The 20,506-nt window shown below is 35.9% G+C and overlaps 1 protein-coding gene across 2 annotated transcripts in view; it reads left to right on the top strand.

The window, feature by feature from the left end:
* HTT (huntingtin) overlaps nucleotides 1–20,506 on the top strand; it is a 220,064-nt gene that overhangs the window by 77,839 nt on the left and 121,719 nt on the right. For both annotated transcript variants that reach the window (XM_036762807.1, XM_036762808.1), the window contains 9 exons: nucleotides 487–607; nucleotides 2,042–2,118; nucleotides 3,787–3,938; nucleotides 5,602–5,804; nucleotides 9,993–10,119; nucleotides 11,616–11,743; nucleotides 13,237–13,347; nucleotides 15,045–15,122; nucleotides 19,086–19,309. In XM_036762807.1, coding sequence (XP_036618702.1) covers nucleotides 487–607; nucleotides 2,042–2,118; nucleotides 3,787–3,938; nucleotides 5,602–5,804; nucleotides 9,993–10,119; nucleotides 11,616–11,743; nucleotides 13,237–13,347; nucleotides 15,045–15,122; nucleotides 19,086–19,309 — 1,221 coding nt within the window. The remainder of the gene's footprint in view (nucleotides 1–486; nucleotides 608–2,041; nucleotides 2,119–3,786; nucleotides 3,939–5,601; nucleotides 5,805–9,992; nucleotides 10,120–11,615; nucleotides 11,744–13,236; nucleotides 13,348–15,044; nucleotides 15,123–19,085; nucleotides 19,310–20,506) is intronic.

Below are 20,506 nucleotides of genomic sequence, written 5' to 3'. Positions count from 1 at the left end.
TACTCTTATGGATTCAGTGTAGTATAGAGGAAAGATTAGTGGATGGGTGGTAAAATCTGTCTTTTCATGCAGACTTTGACATTCCTTAACTGTCTGATGTTTAGCAAGTCATAACCTTCATCCATAAAATGTGGATAATAATATTTGTCCTCTCTTCCTCATAATGTTGTGAGGGCCAAATGAGGGGAAGGCCATAAAGTCTTCTAAGTGTAATTTGCCATATAAAAGTAAGAAAAATGCAAACCTATTATTGTGTATTTAGTGTAATTGTGGTCTTTGCTCGTATGTTTGGAACTTAGATGACTGCTTTGTAACAAGGGACTTTAGACACCTGCCATGTCATTACATTCCTGATACCATGTTCAAATTTATGGAATAGACTAATAGGAGCCACCAGCATCTCTGAGTCATAAATGTCATTTTTGGAGTGCACTTATAATTTTAACTTATAAGCATATGTTAATTTTGTTTGTTTTATTTTTTTAGAATATACAGAGGCTACAATTTATTACCGAATACAACTGATGTGACAATGGAAAATAACCTTTCTAGAGTTATTGCAGCAGTTTCCCATGCACTGACAACATCAACTACAAGGGCACTTACAGTAAGTGTTTTTCTTTATTCAACCATAATACTTTAATGTAATTTGTAGCACCCTGTAGAGGCCACTATTTACTGTTAATTTGTTGATGTCACAGCTTGTTTTCAAGTTCATATTGACCTTCTCTGCTTAAGCACATTTTTGACAAATTTGATCTCTACTTAGGTTCAATAAGAATTGGACCTTATTTTTTTTAGTACTTTTTTTTTGCTCAAGAAAACCTGGCAACAAACACCCAAAGAACTGTTTCTCTTTACAATGCACATTGCCTCAGTGCATTCAGGTGATAATAGAAGAGAGGGAAGTGTATTCTTTATCTTTGATAGCATGATGCTAATATTGACTTTGTTCAGAACACTGATCACATGCTGTTACATGGTGTAGTGTTGACTTTGTCATATAGAATTGGACATTGTTTATAACTTTTCTGGGCCTCAGTTTCCTTATCTATCAAATGGGAATAATATTACCCTTACCACCTACAGGCCCTTGGAGCTAGTTGTAATTATTTGATTAGACTTTTCTATTCTTTCATGTGTGAACTAGAAAATTTTAAAAGGGGTCTATGCGCCTGCTACTTTGCATGATTTGCTGATGTTGTGTGCAGTGGTAAGGAGAAGGGGAAAGCTGGATCACTGTTGAGGTATTGGTGGGTCAGGGTTTCATTTTAGTGCTACATTATTTAAGGAGAGAGAGTCATGGTCCAAGAGAAGAAAGGACACTTGGATTCTAACATAAGCATCTGCTGTTAACTAGCAGTGAGATGTTAGGCAAAGTGCTTCACCCCTCTGGTCCTCAGTTTCCTTCTTTAGGACTGGAAGGAACCTTGCACATAATTGAGGGTACGGCCTCCATTTCATAGAAGAGATAACTGAGGTGTCTAGGGGTGGAATCATTTGCTTCAGGTAGCAGGGTTAGTAAGTAAGAGGGCTGTGATTCAAGCTCGGCTCTTCTGACTCCATATATAATGTCCAATGCGCTATAATAAAGCTGCCACTTGTTCATGCTCCTTCTCAGAGTTTCTATGAAGACCAAATGGGACCTTTGAAAATTCAAATGGATTACCATTTCCAGCTAATACTATTTTGTTAAACCGTTATTCATTGGCAGTTAAATAAATGATTTTGCAAACAAGTTAAGAACCATTTTTCCCAGTATTAGTAATATTGCATGGTTTTGCTTCATCTGTACCATCATTTGTATCTATTTACTTGAATGATAATTGACTGTTCTTTTGAAAAATATTTCTGTTGATCAGATTTTGCTTCCAAAATAAGTATACATATTAAGGCAGAAAATAATTCTTGATGATGGGCATTCTTCATGTCTCTGTATTTTTGTGAAGAAAAAGTGAAAGAAAATTCGTTTCTTATTTTGTGATTAGTACAATTCTCTGGCCAAGTATTTGATAGACATATTTTCCCTCTTGTTTTTCAGTTTGGCTGTTGTGAAGCTTTGTGTCTTCTTTCTACTGCCTTTCCAGTCTGCATTTGGAGTGTGGGATGGCATTGTGGGTATGTTTCTTCCTTCATTCACAGGCTAGTAGATTTCATGCTTACAAAAGCAGTAGATTTTCACTTAGATATTAGAGCCCATAGTTTGTTTGCTGTTAAGTCTGCAAGCCATTTGAAATTAAAAAAACAAAAGAAAACACCTGTCTGAAATGAACAGTTGAAAACCAACTAGATAGATCTTTGGCAAAGATGCAGTTACTTTGAAGATCAATGGCTATTGACTACTCATTCTGGGATAGACTTGAGGCATATTCTTTATCTAGTGAAAGAGCAATGGTCTTAGAGTCAGAAGACCCGGGTTCAAATGAATATTTGATTTTCTGATACTTAACTGACCATGGTAAGGCCAGTTAACTTCTCTGAGTCCCACCCAGTTTTCTCATCTTTAAAATAGGGGATAATAATCACCCTACTTGGTAAATTTTAAAGGTGTTTATTTTAGAATATGAGATTGTTCCATATGGGTATGGGTGGGTATAAGCACTTCTTTCATGTATGAGTCTCAGGTTTATTATTTCATGGACTTGAAGATATGATTTATAGGTTGAATTTGAGGAATCATTTCTCTATTGTGTGGAGAATAACTTTTCTAATTGAAACAGTTCTACCCAGTGTAAACCATAATACTGCAATAATCCTTTCTTTTGTTGGTTTGGATATTCTTGCTACTGCAAATCATATCCCCTCAACAACTTTGAAAGTTGCTGCTCTTCCCCCCCCCCCCCCAAATGAATGGTCCAGTGGCCAATCTTATGCTGATAACCTTTGCACTAAGTGCAAAGGCCTCCCTTTGCATGGACATTCTCTTGCCTAGCCTGTACTTGAATGAAATGTTTTCAATGTAGTCGTGCTTACCAAAACTTGGGCTTGAATTTCTGAACCAAGGTCTTAAAGGCTATATCCCAAACTGCAATGAGAGATTATTGGGGGAATTTATAATATCATGCATACAAATTAAAAGTGTTTTAAGCTGATATTAAATCTGAATTAGAATAAGCATCATTTAGCTTCAGATGCCTAATGTAGGAAATACTTCAACTCTATTAGTCATTTATTTAACATTTGATTTCCTTCACTATAGATTTCTTATAGCTTTAAGGTCATTTAAACCTTTTGTAGTTTTAGGAGTTAGCATTCATTTTATATCAATTTACTTGGTTCAGGGAGGACTTTTGTGTGGAGAAATATTTCAAAAAGCATGCTTAATTATTGTAGTTATGTGTTCTGCTTACTGAAATATAAAGCTATGTATTATGCTATTTAATATTTGTAGGAATATATTTTCTCACCTACTATTAATAAGTTTTACAGGAAATGACCAATTGTTTTGATATTAAGACTGTCTATTTGATTAAAATAATTGTTTATTTCAAGTGGTAATATCACAGGAGTAAAATGTGGTAACTTAAAAATTGTTGCAAGATAAAAGGTACAGTATCTTTCATAAAGATATAGGTAGTATCTCTATTTTGAATTAAATTTGATCTTTCATTTTTAAATATTTTATTGTAGTGCTGTGTTTTATAGGAATATTTAATGTCCATTTTCCCCCATTTTACCAGGGTAAGAATATACAATGAGTTTCTCTGTTTTGAAAAGAGAAGGGAATCAAATCTTATCTGCTTTAGAAGATACTGTTTTGTGACTCTATGTAATTTGTGCTTTCAGGGTTCCTCTCCTGAATCCCTCAGATGAGTCTAGGAAGAGCTGTACAGTTGGAATGGCTACAACAATTCTCACCCTGTTGTCCTCAGCCTGGTTCCCCCTGGATCTGTCAGCGCATCAAGATGCAATCACTTTAGCTGGGAATTTGCTTGCAGGTACTTTACAATGAAAGTAGGAAGTCATCTCAGTCAAATTTCTCCAAAGTAATTTTATCCGTTATGTTTTTTTTTTTTTTTTTTGCTTTCAAAGTGTTTTGTGTATAAGAGAAAGTAGTTATGAAGTCATGCTGGAATAAGTCGCTCTCTTCATGAAACTTATTCAAACTTAATTCTAATCTCCACAAAGCTTATTTATATGTTTGTGAATATTGTAGCAACCATTCTGCAAGGGTAGTTTTAAGTTAACACTGTTTCCCTTTTTGTATTCACTTAACCACAAATAGGCACTTCCATTGTAGAATAGTGGCTAGAAGGCTGACTTGAGATTCAGGAAAACCTGGATTCAAGTCCTTCCTTTGCCATACATTGGCTGTGCGATAGCTCTCTGGGATTGCAGACAGAACAGATGCCTACCTTGATTAGTAGTGGGAATTTTCTTCCCAGAAGCTCCTTAACTGGTAGACTCACATGTATGAATAATAATAATAATAATGATTTTTAAAAACTACTACAAAAATTTAAACATCCTTGCATTTAAGCCTTTACACAATTGGCAGTTTCCCTACATTTCCATATTCAGTTCTTCCTGCTTCACTCTCCCTGTGTTAGCTTCCGGCCAATTTGGATTATTCACCGTTCCCTATAAGCGTGCTATGCTTTCCCATGTCCGTGCTTTGGCTCACACTGGTTCCTAAACCCAGAATATCTTCCCCTCCTCCACTGACTTCATCTTTGCATTTTGAAATCTTCCTTGTCATTCATGATCCAGTTTAAGTGCCATTTCCTACAGAAAACCTTCTCTGATCCCCACCTGCACCCGGTAGATGCTATCTTTCTTTCCTTTTGTCTCTCATAGCACTTTGTGTTTTTTGTTGTTACCTTATTTCTTTTCTCTTCTATTGGTATTATATAATTTCTGTCTATTTATTTTATAGTGCTCTATATTTGGCATGTGCTGAATCACCTTAGCTAGATTTTAAGTTTCATCAGGGAAGAGATTGTATCTTAATTGTCTTTGTATCTGTTTTGGTGATCAATACTAATTGCACATAATGAATGTTTAGTAATTACTATTAGATAGTCAATAAACATTTATTAAGATTAAGTGCCTGCTATGTGCCAAGCAGTGTTGGGGATACAAATACAAATAAAAACAGTCCCTGCCCTCAAGGAGTTTACAATCTAATAAGAGAAGTCATTGCCCCAAGGGAAGTGGAAAAGCAAGGGGTTGGGGAAGGACAGGAAGATATTTGGTTCAGAGGCATGATGGAGAGTTCCATTGAAGTTCCAAAGTAATGTAGCTAGCAAGAGATGGGGATAGAAAGGAAGTACTGAGTCCCCTCCTTAAGTAGAGGCCCTGGAGCCTCTGACCCTGCCCTCCAGTCAGGGGGTCTCATCACAGGGTCGGAGAGTACTGATGAAAGGGAAAGACCAAGCAGATTAAATCTTGTAGCACAATGAAATTTCCCAATGATGAGTTTCCTAAGGAAGGAAGGCATGTTGGGGAGTTACAGAGAAGTCTAGAAGCAGTGTAGCTGGTGGGAAATGGAGAGAAAAACAGTCCTGGGCCTCTCCTTAAATAATCCTGGCCCTGCCCTCCAGTCAAGTGAATGAATAAATGGATTTTATTCGTGAAGTAACCATGCTCATGTGCTTGCAGCTAGTGCCCCCAAATCTTTGAAAAGCCCATGGACTACAGAAGATGAAAGCAATCCGGGAGCCATGAAACAAGAAGAGCCATGGCCAGCTTTGGGAGACCGAATGTTGGTTACGATGGTAGAGCAACTCTTTTCTCATTTGCTGAAAGCCATTAACATCTGTGCTCATGTGTTGGATGATGTTACTCCTGGGCCAGCAATAAAGGTATATTTCTTGTAGTGTCAAACACAATAACATTTTGTAAAGACTTGATTTTTTCCAGCTACAACATGATTTATTCCTTCTCTCACAGTGTTTAATAGTGTAAAAAATCTAGGGTTTGAAATCAGTTCAAATCCCAGATTTGTCACTTAATATGTAAGTGGCCTTGGATCAGTTACCTTGCCTCTCTGGTCCTTAGTTTCCTCATATGTAAAATAAGGCAGTTGAACTAGACATGAACTTTAAGGTTCCTTCTAGCTCTAGATCTTTGATCCTATTTTAAATACACTGAATCAGAAATTAATTTGATAAAGTCCTAAATTTAAGAACCCTCCCTAATATTACTTTTTATTTTTAAATTTCATCGATGACTTTTATATTTAATTCTATTGTCATTTTCCTGTATACACCTTTTCTTTTCCCCATCATGTCTTCCTTTGGAACAAATAAATATTTTTAAGCATGACTGCCTTAGCAACCGAGTTTGAAAAACATTATCAACATTCTGTATCTACAGACCTCTATGTCTCTACCAAGAGGAAAAAAGCACCCACAGTTTTTAAAAATAAATTTTCAGTTGATGTATTTGGTTTTTACATCACCTAAATTTCTCACTGTATCCTTTTTCACAACCTCTATCATTGATCCATTCCTCATAACAGAGAAGGAAAAAAGCAAATTCAGTGAAACTAAGCAACATCAAAAAAGTCATATTCAAATTGTTTACTACTCATGGTGTATCCATACTTCAAAGAAGCTGAGGGAGATATTTTCTGCTATTTCTTCTTTTGCCCTGTTATCCTTTATTTAAAATGGTTCCTGTTTATTTGAAGCTTTTTCATTTTCAGAGCACTCTCTTTGTAACAGCCCTGTAATAGTGGTAATGTGGGTCAATACACAGGATCATAGAGCTAGAAAAGACCTCAGAAATGACCTCATCCAAACTCCTGATAGTAGAGATAAGAAAACTGAGAATCAAGATAATGAAATGATTTTCTGAATGACACACATTTTTTTTTATCATATTAACGGTTTGGTCAGATTTCACTTTGTTCTATAAAGTCTCATGCATTCAGAACTTAGATTTATCATAATGCTATTGATAGTATCTATAATTATCTGCAATATTTATGTCTAAGGAACTAATTGAAAATGAAGATCTATGCATCTAGAAAATTTTCCTTCCCCAGACTGGTAAAATTGATTCCTCCCCAATTGTATTAAGTGAGATTCTTTTTTTCTTGCATTTTTAAAAATTAAATTTTATTTTTTTCAATCAACAGAAATCTTCTTTCTATCTCCTCCACCATCACCCCCATTCAGATAGAAAGAAAAACAAAATTGACATTATAAAAGTATGGTTAAGGAAAACAAATTTTTTCATTGGCCTTGTCCTAAAAGGGAATTACACACATATACATATATATACAAATACACGTCTCATTTCCCTCAAAGGGAAATACATATACATATACACACATCTCATTTTCCACTTTAAGTCTTTTTCCTGTCTATCTGGAGGTAGATAGCATGTTTCAGCAAGTAGGTGATGCAGTGGATAGAGCACTGGGTCTGGAGTCATGAATTGCTTAGATCCAGTCCTGACTCAGATGTTTGCTAGCTCTGTGACTTTTGGCAACTCTCTTAACCTCTGTTTGCCTCAGTTTCCTTATCTCTAAAATGGTATAATAATGGTATCTAATTCCCAGGGTGGTTGTGAGGATCAAATGGGTTACTATCCTTAAGTGCTTAATGCAATGTACATAGTAGGTGTTGGATAAGTATTATAATTATTAATGCAATTGGTCAGTGTTCTTATCAGAATATACAATTTCATTATATAAATTTTTCACTTGGTTCTGTACATTTCACTCTGCATCAGTTCATAGAAGTCTTCCCAGGTTTCTCTGAAATCATCCCCTTCATCATTTCTTACAAGACACTAGTATTGAATTCTTTCTGGATGCCTGCAGTGTTTTTTCTTTGAACTGGATGCCCTGGATTTTGGGTATAATGGTCCTAGTACTTTTCATTTGGAGTTTCTTTCAAGAGATGACTAATAAATTCTATTTCTACTTTGCCCTCGTGTTCCAAGCGATCTGGACAGCTTTCTTTTAAGATTAATTGAAATAGGGTGTCTAGACTCTCACTGTCTGTTCCTGTTTCTCTCTTTCCACCTCCCCCTTTTTTCTTTTTTTAAAGGGCTTAGCTTTTAGGTAGTCCAGTGACTTAAAATTTTTCTCCTTGATCTGTTTTCCAGATCACTTGTTTTTGCTATGAGATACCTTACATTTTCTTCAATTTCTTTTCAATCTTTTGATTTGGTCTTCATGCTTCTTGTTACTTCATGGAGTCATTGACTTCAGATTGTTTGTGGCTTGGGCATGGTTTTGTATCTTTGTGCCAAACCATTAATTCCTTTTCCAAATCTTCCTTCCTTACCTCTCATTTCTTTTATGTATTTTTTTCCTATAACTTTTTCATTTCATTTCTTTTACAAAAAACATTTAATTTTTTTTTAAGTTCTTGCTTAATTTCTTCCTAGGAATTCTTGTGGAATTTTTTTCCAAACTGTGTTTATCTTTGAGTCTTTGCTTATATAGATGTTTTGAAATCATTTTCTTCATCTGGGTTTGTGTTTTGAATGTTTCTTTTGCCGTAATAACATTTTATGGTTTGATTCTTTTTTGTTTGTTCATTCTTGTAGCTTACTTCCAGAATTTGGAATTTATGTTAGGGTCAATTTGTGCCCTTCTGGAGGGAAAATCTAGGCTGCTCCTGTTGTTGCTTTGCTGGAGTGTTGAGTGTTGTGTTGTTCCATTATCTCAGAAACAGCTCAGACCAGGGATATGCAAGCTTTCAATGCTTCCCGAATGTGCTGATTTCGGGCAATGTCTAAACTCTGCAAGTACTTCACATGGCTTTGGGTTTGTGCAAGAGTAGATTGATACTATCTGTTGGTAGTAGACAGCCACTATCAGCCAGCTTGGAAGCTCTCTTGGTTCAGTGACAGAACTACAAGTTTGCCTCTTTCCTGGGATTCTTGCCCTGGTTATTCCTCTGCTCTAAGTTGGAATTAACATCGTATTCCACTCCTGGGGTTTGAGCCTACCACTTCTGCTTGGCTTTTGAATTAGCTACACCATGGACTGCCAACTATTGAAAGAGATCTCTTTCTCTATTGCCTCTGCTTCTGTGATCAGTAATGTTTGTGAGACCTCCTCTTGCCCTGGTACACAGCCTTTCCTTGTTCAGTGTGCTCCTGCCCAGACTCTCCTTCAAGTTAACATCAGTGTACTGACTGTATCCCAAAATGTGTTTCTTATTCTGCATGTTTGGTCTCTCACCTCTTTGGGCCTCTGGAGTCATGATTGATCATTGAATTCATCAGAGTTTGTAAGACTTTGAAAACTGTTCACTTATACAAAGGTGTTATAGAATAAATTGTTGTTTCTACTCACTTCACTCAGCATTGGTTTATAGAAATCTTCCCAAATTTTTCTGAAACCATTTCTTTCAAAATTTCTTAGAGAATATGGTACATTCATGTACCATAATTTGTCAGCCATTTCCCAATTAATGAGTGCCCCTCCGCCACTTTAAGTAAAGTAAAAAAGAGCTGCTATAAATATTTTTTGTACCTATTGGACCTTTTTTAGAGGGTGTCCTAAACCTGAGGTCCGCAGTTAAGGGCCCATGGATAGATTTCAAGACATTTGAGAACTTATAAAACTTAAAGAATGGTTGGGGGTATGTGTGTAGATTTTCATCTTTTATTTTTACTAACTCTAATTTCCTTTGTAAGCCTGTGTTTTTTGTGTTATCCATTTAAAAACATTATTTTGAGAATGGAACTTTCTTAACCATTGAATGACTTTACCAGAAAGCCAAAGAGCTCCAAGACATAAAAGTTTAAGAACCTTTGCACTTGGAAAATCAAGAAATAAGTACAATTATATTATTTTTATATTTGTGAATGAGAATTGTTTTCTTCCTCTCATTAGTTTCTCTGATTATCCTTAGGTCACTGTTTCCCAATATTCTCAATAGAATGATTGTGATTTTTAAAAAATGAATTTTAAGTTGTCATTGCATACAGCGCCTTTGGGAAGTAAAGGCTAAGATTTTGAAAACTTAATGCTTGGTTACAGATTATACCATTGGCATAATATTTTTGTTTTTCTCTTTTAGGCAGCCTTACCCTCTCTAACCAACCCACCTTCTCTAAGTCCAATCCGTCGTAAAGGAAAAGAAAAAGAACCAGGAGAGCAGACCTCTGTACCACTGAGTCCCAAAAAAGGCAATGAAGCTAGTCCAGGTATGGAGAAAGGTTTTGGGGAAGAGGGTATTGGTGACAAGATATGACTTGTAAAATTTTAAGCTACTCATTATAATAATTTATGATGTGGAAATTTAAAATGTGGAAATTGAAATTTTAAATAGCATTCAAATTAGGAACTCTCATGTTTAAGTTTTTTGGAAATGTCAACAGTGATTTTTAAGGTGTTCTTTTAGTCAATCTACTAGGACTCTAAGTAAACATCATGTTCTTTATACCACTGATTGCCAGTGTTCCTTAAACTTTACCTTGTTAAGATTTTCTCTATGAAAAATGAATATTATCTTGAAGAAAACTGTCTACCTAAGTAGTTTGATATAGTTCAACTTTATATTTAATGATAATGATGATAATTGGTATTAATAGCACATAATAATGTTATAGGGAGAGGTACTATGGTAAACACTTTATAAATATTATCTCATTTAATCCTTACAGCACCCTCGGAGGTGGGTACTATTATTATTCTCTTTTTACAGTTGAGGAAATGGAGGGAAACAAGGTTAAATGAGTTGCCCAGCATCACACAACTAGCGGCTGAGGCCTGATTTGGAAATCAGGTCTTTCTGACTCTAGAAGTATCACTGGATCTATTGCACCACCTCACTGCCTCCCTTTTAGAATAATGTATAAATAAAATAAATAATACTATAAATAATATGGCAGCAGTTTCATCTGGAAGACACTGAGGCATCATCAAAGCCCTATGGCCTGGCTGGCAAAGGATTAATGAGTCAGGAAAAATTGTTTGTTTTCATGCATACAGTGAAAATCTTTGTATAGTTGCCTGATTATACAGCTCAGTCTTAGAATTTACAATTTGATCGTGTCTTGGAAAATAACCCTGTTTGTTCCATTCATAATTTATTTTAGGTTTATAATTAGCCATTTTACTTAAGTTACTGTTCTCTAAAATTAAATTATAGTGCCTACTACATGGCATTGTACATCATAAGTACCTAATAAATAAATTTGTCTTAAGTATGAAATGTGGGATCCAAAGTCTAATCTTTCAAATTAATTTTAGATGGCAATGTATGTTTTCGTGTCCCTTATTTTACTCCTTTAGTTCTCTAGTTTAATTATTATTTCATTGATATTTGATTTCATTGGGTATGTGTATTACTTATTCTGATGCTGATCACTACCCCTTTCTGGCTTAGTTAATGATTTCACGAATTGTTGAGGCTAAAACAGTTCATCCCCACACCTCTAGTGACATGCCTTACTATGTTTAGCTAGATCTATCTTTAGAAAAAAGACCCATCCTGTGTCACTCTATCTACACAAGAAGCCTTCCCAGCATGGATTTTGCTGGCAAAAGCTTCAGGAACCAGCCTTTACCTGTCCAAAGGGCATGCCTTCCATAACGTTCTGGTCATCATTTGTGTTTACTCAGCAAGTTAAAATAAAAGCTTTGTGTTTGATTTCACTCTATACTTGTGCTTTGCTTTATGTTGCATTATTTTTATTAGCTTCTAGGTCTTCTGATCCCTCTGGACCTGCTATAACAAGCAAATCGTCATCTTTGGGAAGTTTCTATCATCTTCCTTCTTATCTCAAGTTGTATGATGTTCTAAAAGCTACTCATGCTAACTACAAGGTACAGTGCATAACTTTCTTTCTGGTTGTTTGTAGTTCAAAATTTGAGAACCCTATTTCGTATTCAGTTTTATTTATACAGAAAAACCTTAGAATGATATGGTAATAGTGATAACTCCAATTTTAGTAATGCTTTAGGTTTTAAAAAGCTCATTTCTTACAACAGTCTTGTGAGATAGAACAAATATTACTAATCCGTTTCACCAATTAGGAATCTCATGTACAGACATCTGGTGATTTGTCTAAGGTTAGATAACTGATATTAGAATTAGAATACAGCTCTTCTGACTGTAAGACCAGTGATCTTAAGATCACTATTTTAAATGTAAAAATAATAACTTATCTGGAGATCAGTTTTCTAATAACTGGGAGATAAGTGGAAAAGTCTTTCAAATGCCTAAGTAGCTGTCATAAAGTTTTTTCATTAATGTCACAAGTTATTCTCTCAGAGTTTTATCAACTCTTACTTGATATAAAATTGTCACTTTTTTTTTAACATTTATGCCTGTTGTCATCTTAAAAGGATAAAAACAGATTGGGCTCGGTAACTGATTAACAGCGAGGATTTTTTTGTACTCTGAATGCAAAATCCCTTAAAGTCTTAATTTTGCATTTTTGAAGATGATGGAATTTTTAAAAAGACAAAGGGAAAAAAGCTGTCTAGAAGCACTAGTGAATAAAAAGAAGTTTCAGCCAAGACCTAGCACGTCCATACTCCATGAAAGTTGTTGACGATTGGCTGTAGGGATGAGAAAGTATCAGTTACATTTTTTTTTTTTATCAGTTACAACATTTGTGAAGCTGTTTAGAGAATATTGCTTAGGGCCCATTTGTAAGAATCTTTCTTTGAAAACCGAAGGGGTGGGAGAGCAGGAAAAGCCTCTTTAGAATAATGGCATTCCTGTGCTGTCCCCTTCAATATTTAAGACACTTTATTAAAAAACTTTTACAGTACAGATGTAGTAGCTATGTATGGAAAGGCAAAGTCATTTAGCAAACATTGGGCTTAGAATGGGAAGACATGGGTCTTAGTCTCACTCAGGTTTATTATCTAAGAATTTTGTGACTTTCAGGAAGTCATAGATAGGATAATAAGATACCATTTGATCTCCTAGTCTGACAACTTAATTTTACAAGTGATGGATGAATCTCAGGTCAGGATGATGATGTCCTTTTTCCAGGGTCATATGAAGAGCTTCAGGTCTACTTTTTGAGGCATTGAAGGAGGGCTCTGCATATTAGGGGATAGAAACTGGATCAGTGGTGTCACTGACATAGAAAATCCCCACTACCAAAGCATGCAGGTTAACACCTTCTCTGCAACTTAATGCCTTACACAGTGGCCTAGAGCACTGAGAGGTTAAGCAAGTTGCCTACAACCACACAGCAGCATGTCAGAGGTGCAACATGAATCCAGATCTTCCTGATGCCCTGTTGCTTGTTCGTCTTAATGTAGCCCTGTAAATAATAGTACTCTTATCCCTACCTCCTAAGGTTACATTGGATCTTCAGAATAGCAATGAAAAATTTGGGGCGTTTCTTCGGGCTGCCTTGGATGTCCTTTCACAGCTTCTTGAACTAGCAACCCTGCAGGATATTGGCAAGGTACATGTAGTTAATTTCTTCATGAACCATGGCTTATTTCAAATCTTTCTGTTGAAATATTCATAGTACTGTAGTTGATGTTTTCCAGAGTTTCTCATAGCAAACTTAGCCTTCCATAAAATTTAGAAAAAAATGAAATGTAGAAAACAGGCACTTCCCCTGTATTTATGCCTCCTACATGGTCAATCATATCTGAGCAGATCTAGCCATCTTTCCATTATAACATACTGTTCCTTTCTATGTATACAAGAATGTGTGGTCCGCTGGATTCATGCCTCACATCAATACAGAATTTAGGTCTTAGAGGATTTAAATTTAATTTTTAGGTCAAGATTTTTCTTTGAGATGTAGAGAGTATCCTTATTTCTAGTAACTCCTACAATCATTGCCTTTATAGTATGAGGGAATAATATCCCTACCATCTTACTACTTTGGATCATTTAAATTTAGCTTAATTGATTCCTGATGTATGACTTCTAAATTTAAACCACTGTTGTGCCTTTTCCTAATATCACTCATTACATAGAAACCTCTACTGTTAGACTACTTACATTTCTTTTTGGGCTGGTTGGAGTCCTAAAATGAGATATTACGATGTGTTCCTGACTCCTTTTCTGTTAGCAGAGGAGGTTGAAACTGCATTTCTATAACACAACTTAATCTTAAATGGTTCAAATAAGTATCTGAGCCCCAAATACTTGAATCCTGGTAGTGGAGGGTGCCTCAGTGCCATGATTAGTGTTTCACAACAGTACTTATAAAGAATCTCCACAGAGACAAAGGATAAATTAGGATTTGTGATTTCATTGGTATGGTACTTCCTCCAGGAGTGCAGGTTGCCACCTTCTGTACACAGTCTTAGAGTGTTGCCTAGGAATTGAGAGGTTAAGCAACTTGTTCAGGGTCACATAGACAGGGGCAAGATTAAGAATTTAAAATAGACTAGTTTTAATAGTACTAGGTTTATTTGTGGGACCACTTGTAATTAGAAAAACTCTTGTTTGAATTTATAACTCACAAATGTACTCCTAAAAAGGGAGTCTTTAATTGGTCACAATTGTTCAGATAGTATCTGTGGATAGTCAGATCATGGATTTTTAAGATAAAAGAATATTTAACTTTTAGGTTCATAAAATTGCATTAAAAATTAAGTGTAACAGCTTTGAGTTTTTGATTAGGATTGGGTGTGGTGGATTGAGGTGAGTAGGCAAAATCAACAGTTACGAAAATTAGTTCAAGTATATTAGGTTATGACAAAATCCTTGGAGTTACCTTTACATACTTCCATTTTTGGTTTTCTCAAGTGGTCAAAAAACATATTGGAAAAATAACATAACCAAATTAATGGTGAAGTCATCTGAGTGTTAAAATCAAAGCATTGTCAGCATTCAGTCAACCGATATATAAAAACTTAACTATACACAAGGTGTTTCTATAGTTTACTGTTAATCTTTTTAGTGTGTGGAAGTATTTATTTCATATTTTTCTACATTTAATATACTATTGACATTTCATATTTGAAACTTATTGTTCATTAGACTCTACTCAGTCCAGCAGGAGACGTGAGACTAATAGCCTGCCTGTGATACTTGCCAATAAGATTGATGCAAATATTATTTCCTTGATTCCTGAGTATTGTAACAGCAGATAATAGTCATTATTTATAACATCTGATGCTTTTTTTTTTGGGTATGTAGTGTGTTGAAGAAATCTTGGGATACCTGAAATCCTGTTTCAATAGAGAACCTACAATGGCTACTGTTTGTGTTCAACAGGTGAGGAAATAAGTATATGCTTTTTCTCACCCCAGCATTTCTCCTTGGCCTTCTACCTCCATTACTGTTGGATTGATGATTGTTTGACAACTGTGCTGCTTGGGTTCTGAATTTTGCTGTGTGAAGTTATACAATTAAAGTTTGTAAGAGGGAATTTTCTGCTGTTAGGCACATGATTAAGATGCTACTTGATGTAGTGGTTAGAGGGCTGGACTTGGAAGAACCTAGGCCACATCCTGCCCTGGACAGTCAATAACTCTATGACCCTGGGCCAATCATACAATCTTTCTGAGTTTCAGTTTCTTTTGTGGTTTGTTGTGAAAATCAGAAGGGATAATTTATGTGAAGCAATTTGCAATCCTTAACGCTCTATAAAAATGTTAACTATTATAATTCACATAGGACCAAGCCCACTGAAAGCTTGTGGCCTTAGTAGTGGTTACCTCTTGTTCCAAGGACAGGTGTTGTTTGAATAGCTAGTGATATTTAATTACTGCTATTGACTCATTCACTCCAAGCTGCTTTCTTAAGCTTTAATAGTCACCCATTTCACATTCTTTTTCTCTGTGATTGGAGGTATATGACATTCATTTGTATCCTCATTGTCTATACTCTAATAATCATAATAAGCCTTTGCCAGTTACTGGTAGGCATTCATGGTATCTTCCTTCTCCTCCACTTTCCCCTTCATCTCTTTTCCTCCCTGCTTTCTCCTTTCTTTTCTCTCTTTTTCTCCCTTTTCTCTCTCTTCCTCTCCTCATTATAGTTGTTTTTCCAGCGACCATCAGTGTTTTTGGCCTTAACACTCCTTCCTGTCGTCTGAACCATTAAGTCCAGTATCATCTTTTCCTCTTTCTCCCATGACCTTCTCAAGTTAAAATGGCAGTTTACCTGAATCCCCTTATTGATTATTTTTCCTGTTGTATATCCTTTTCATCTTATTTCTGGCAGTTCTCATTATTATACCTCCTAAAAACTTCCCACAATGTGCCTACAGTATATCCTACCGTTTATGAATTGCTTAGGAAATACTGCCTGGATTTTCTTTTGCTCCTCTTTTCTTCCTTGTTTGCATCATACTTACATATGTATATTAGGCTGTAAGCTTGTTGAGTAAGAATCGTGTTGTTTTTCATCTTTATATATCCAGTACAAGTCCTTGTACATAGGCTCTTAATATTTGAATTTTCGTTATGGAATTAGTCTCAAATCTGAGACCAATGGCCTGTGTTTTAGAGGCAGCTGACTCATAATGGCGATGATTTATATAGGTCATTGGTATGGAACACAGCAAAGCCAATTGGTCTTCAAGTGAGAAAACCTATGAACTTGATATCCCTAACATTGCCTAAGTCCCCAGACATCTGTAAACTCTGTTAGAATATGAACACATAAACAAGGTCACACTCAGAGGTTAAACTCAGATCTAAAACATCACAGGTGTCCACAGATTTAGATATTTGGAAGACTGGATAAAAATACCTACTCTTAGGCAGTTAGGTGGCACAGTGAGTAGAGTACTGGCCCTGGAGTCCGGAGGACCTGAGTTCAAATGTGGCCTCAGACACTTGATACATGTACTGGCTGTGTGATCTTGGGCAAGGCACTTAACCCTAATTGCTCTGGTTCCCCCCACCCCAAAAAAAAACACCTACCCTCAACACCCTACCCTCATTTTATAGATGAAGAAACTGAATTACAAAGTTTAAGTGCCTTGGTTAAGGTTATACCCAGTTCTTCTTAAGTTCAAGACCAGTGCCCAAGCCACACTGCTTCCCAACAGTTTTGCTGTTCTTTAGTCATCCTGATTTGGATTATATACTTTTCAAATATTCAGATGACACCAAGCTAGAAGGGATACATAGTTCATTGTATGACTGAGTCAGGATCCTAACACATTATGGCAGACTGGATAATTGTTCTGGATCTAATAAAATGAGATTTAAAAGTGAACCCTACACTATATTTCAAAAAAGCAATGCTGTGATTATAAGATGGGAAAAGAATGATTGGAAAACAGTTTGTGTGAAAAAACTCTGGTGGATTTCAAGACAATACTCATTATGAATCAGCATTTGGATGTGGTAGCCAGAAAAGCTAATGTGATCATTAGACTTCATTCAAGGAGATACCATGTCCATAACAAGGGAAGTGATAGTCTCCCTTTTTCCTTTGTCATGATCAGACCATATCATGTTCAGTTCTATTTGCCACATTTTAGAAGGACATTGATGAGCTTGAAAGCTTCCAGAGTGGCAAAGGACCTTGAGATTATGCTATATGAAGATTGGTTGAATGAAGTAGTAACATTTAGCTTGGTACACAGAAGACTTAGGGTATATGTGCTTTAGTATCTTAGGTATTTTCACTTCAAATGGAAGGTAAATTAGACTTATTTTGCTCAGCATCAAACTATAGAAGTAGAATTAATGAGTAAATATTGCAACAAGACAATTTTGGTCTTGATCTTTGCACAACTATTTAACAAATAAGAGAGTTAATGAATTGGTCTTGCTTAGTTTAACACTTTCCTTCTCTTTTCCCTATATTCTTTTTAGTGTTTATCCTTCTTTTTCTTCTCATTCTTTTTTTTAATATCTCTTCTTTTCATCTATTTTTATCCCCACCCTTTCTTTTTCTGACACACTTTTGGGCTTCTCTTTGCCATCAGTCTTCTGGTTACTGTTAGTTTTAGGAGACTTAAAAGAACTGCAACTCTCTGTTCTTCATCCCACCCCATTATGTCCAAGACAGTTTAGTCTGTGTTGCCCCAGTATTTTATCAACAGGCTTGTAGTTTAATTGCTTTTAGTTCTGTGTTTGGCAATGGGACCACATGAGGGGATTGGTTGTCAGGTGGGTACAAAGGATATGATTCCCCAATAGCTTTTGGCTGAAAAGCTTGGGCTTAAAACCAGTTTCTATTAGTGGAATAGGACCAGAGCAGGATTTGAAATGTTTATGTTTGGGGACAGGAAGGAGGATTCTGGGTGGGATGTGTATATGGTGGAAATGAAGCTGGTTTGGATAAGATGTAAAGTGTGGTCTGGTCTAGGACTGGCTAAATAGAGTAGGATAAATGAGTTTGCCTTTACTCATCAGTCAGAACAGCCTTTTCCCAGGGCAGGAATTCTCAACAGTTTGAGTGGATTAATTTCTCCTGGCCATGAACTTTGGAAGTCCAGTGATCTGAAGGGTATAGCTGCAGAGCAGTTGTCACAGAGATGGCTGGGGTAGACAGCTAAATGTCAGATGTGAATTTTGTTTAGTATGGATTGACTGTGTTATACCTTTTTAAAGGCATATAATCCTAAGGCCTCTTCAAGGAGATTGATCAAAGGTTAACTGAAGCTGAATAAAGACACTGTGTGTGAGATTCTTTCATTTAGAGGTTAACGAAACACCTACTTTGCTAATGCCTTCCCTCCTAAAACCACCTTGTATCTCTTTTATTTCTATTTTTAAATGTTGTCTCCCCAATAGACTATAAGCTTGTTGAAGCCATAGATTGTTTTGCTTTTGTCTTTGTGTTTCTAGTAATAGGAGACACCTAATAAATGCTTACTGGTTATTCAATGTTTAGAGGTCCCTAAGAAAGTCAACATAGCTGGTTTGGGCTAAGAATAGATGCTCTACACACTTCCTCTGTGACCCTCACACTGCAGGGTAAAGTAAGGCTGCGCTGGAGCCTGATAAAAAAATTTTATTTGAAAGAATGAGCCCTTACATTTACATTTAGATTTCAGGTGAAAGTGAAGTCTACCCTTTAGAATTGTACTGCTCAATTCCAAGTTTGAGTAAGCCATTTTTTAGTTGGACCTTTTATAAAAGAGACATAATAACTAGGTAAATGATCCTTTGGGGATGATTTACATACTTTTGGAATGGGGAGAGGGACTTTAAGGTGTCAAGATGGAGGATATCACACAAAGTATTAATTGTGGTTTCTGTTATTTTCCTTTAGTTGTTGAAGACTCTGTTTGGGACAAATCTGGCATCACAGTATGATGGCTTATCTTCTAAACCCAGCAAATCTCAAGGAAAAGCCCAGCGTTTGGGTTCTTCTAGCTTGCGTCCTGGCCTTTATCATTACTGCTTCATGGCACCATACACGCACTTTACACAGGCCTTGGCTGATGCTAGTTTGAGGAATATGGTCCAGGCAGAACAAGAACATGACACTTCTGGGTAACAACAATTTTTTCACAATAAACTATAAGAATAATAGCATAATAACTTAGATTTTTGGGGGGAGGCTGGAGGGGAGAAGGCTCATCCTTCAAGGTAAGTAGAGCAAGTATCTTTATTCCTATTTTTCCAGTATGGGAAACTTAAAGATGAGGTAAATTTCTTAAGGTCACATAGCTAGTAAGTGTTAGAATTGAGACTTGATCTTCTGATTCCAAGTACATTTTGTGTCTTCTGTACAGTTATTGCCATATTTCAGTAATCTGTGATTTTATTTGTGAAGGTTCTTCTTCATTGATGGAAATTGCATTGGTTTCATGGTCTTTTTGAGTTACTTTGGCTAAAAATTTTCATCAGATTTTGGCCAACTCTTTGCTAAAAAGCTTTTCAAATTTAGACTGATCTTCAGATGATTTGTGTCACAAGTCTTTTTTAAAAATATGCTTTTATTCTCTCTTTTTATGTCATTGTCATTTCCTAATGACTGCCTTCTCTCCCAAATAGAACCTTCACCCCATCAATTAAGTATAGTCAAACAAAACAAACTGACACATTGTCCATGTCTGAAAATATATGCTTTATCCTACACTTGGAGTTTACCAGCAGCCTTCTGAAATCATGATTGGACACTGCATTCATCAAAATTCCAAAGCCCTTACATATTTTTCTCTTATGTTATTGTGGTTGTTTCCGTTATTATGATCCGCATACCATTTTTTCCTCTTCTGCTTACTTTCCACTACATCAGTTCATATAAATCTTCTCAAGTTTCTTAGAATTCTTGATATTCGTTGTTTATTATGGTAAAGTAATATTCTGTTATATTCATATAGTAAAATCCGTGGGCATACTCTTTATTTCCATTCTTTGCTTCTATAAGAAATGCTGCTAAAAAGTTTTTTTTGTATAAATAGGATCTTTACCTCTGTCTTACATGTCCTTGTACTATATGCTAGCTAGTGGTAAGACAGGATCAAGGACTTCTACAATTTAATGACTTCTAGGGTATAATTGCAAATTGTTATCTAGAATGGTTGGCCCAATTTAGTGCTGTACCAGCAGTTCATTAATATACTTCTCTTCCCATCACTTTCCCCAGTGCCTCACCCTGTCCAAACATCTGCCATTTTTGTTGTCCTTTCTATTCTAATAGGTGTCTGAAAGCCTTTCCAGTTTGTTAGAACCAACCATAGTTTG

Source organism: Trichosurus vulpecula, chromosome 6, assembly GCF_011100635.1.
Source record: "Trichosurus vulpecula isolate mTriVul1 chromosome 6, mTriVul1.pri, whole genome shotgun sequence".
Classification (NCBI taxonomy): domain Eukaryota; kingdom Metazoa; phylum Chordata; class Mammalia; order Diprotodontia; family Phalangeridae; genus Trichosurus; species Trichosurus vulpecula.
Note: the sequence above shows the minus strand (reverse complement) of the source record. Positions and strands in the feature narration are given on the sequence as shown.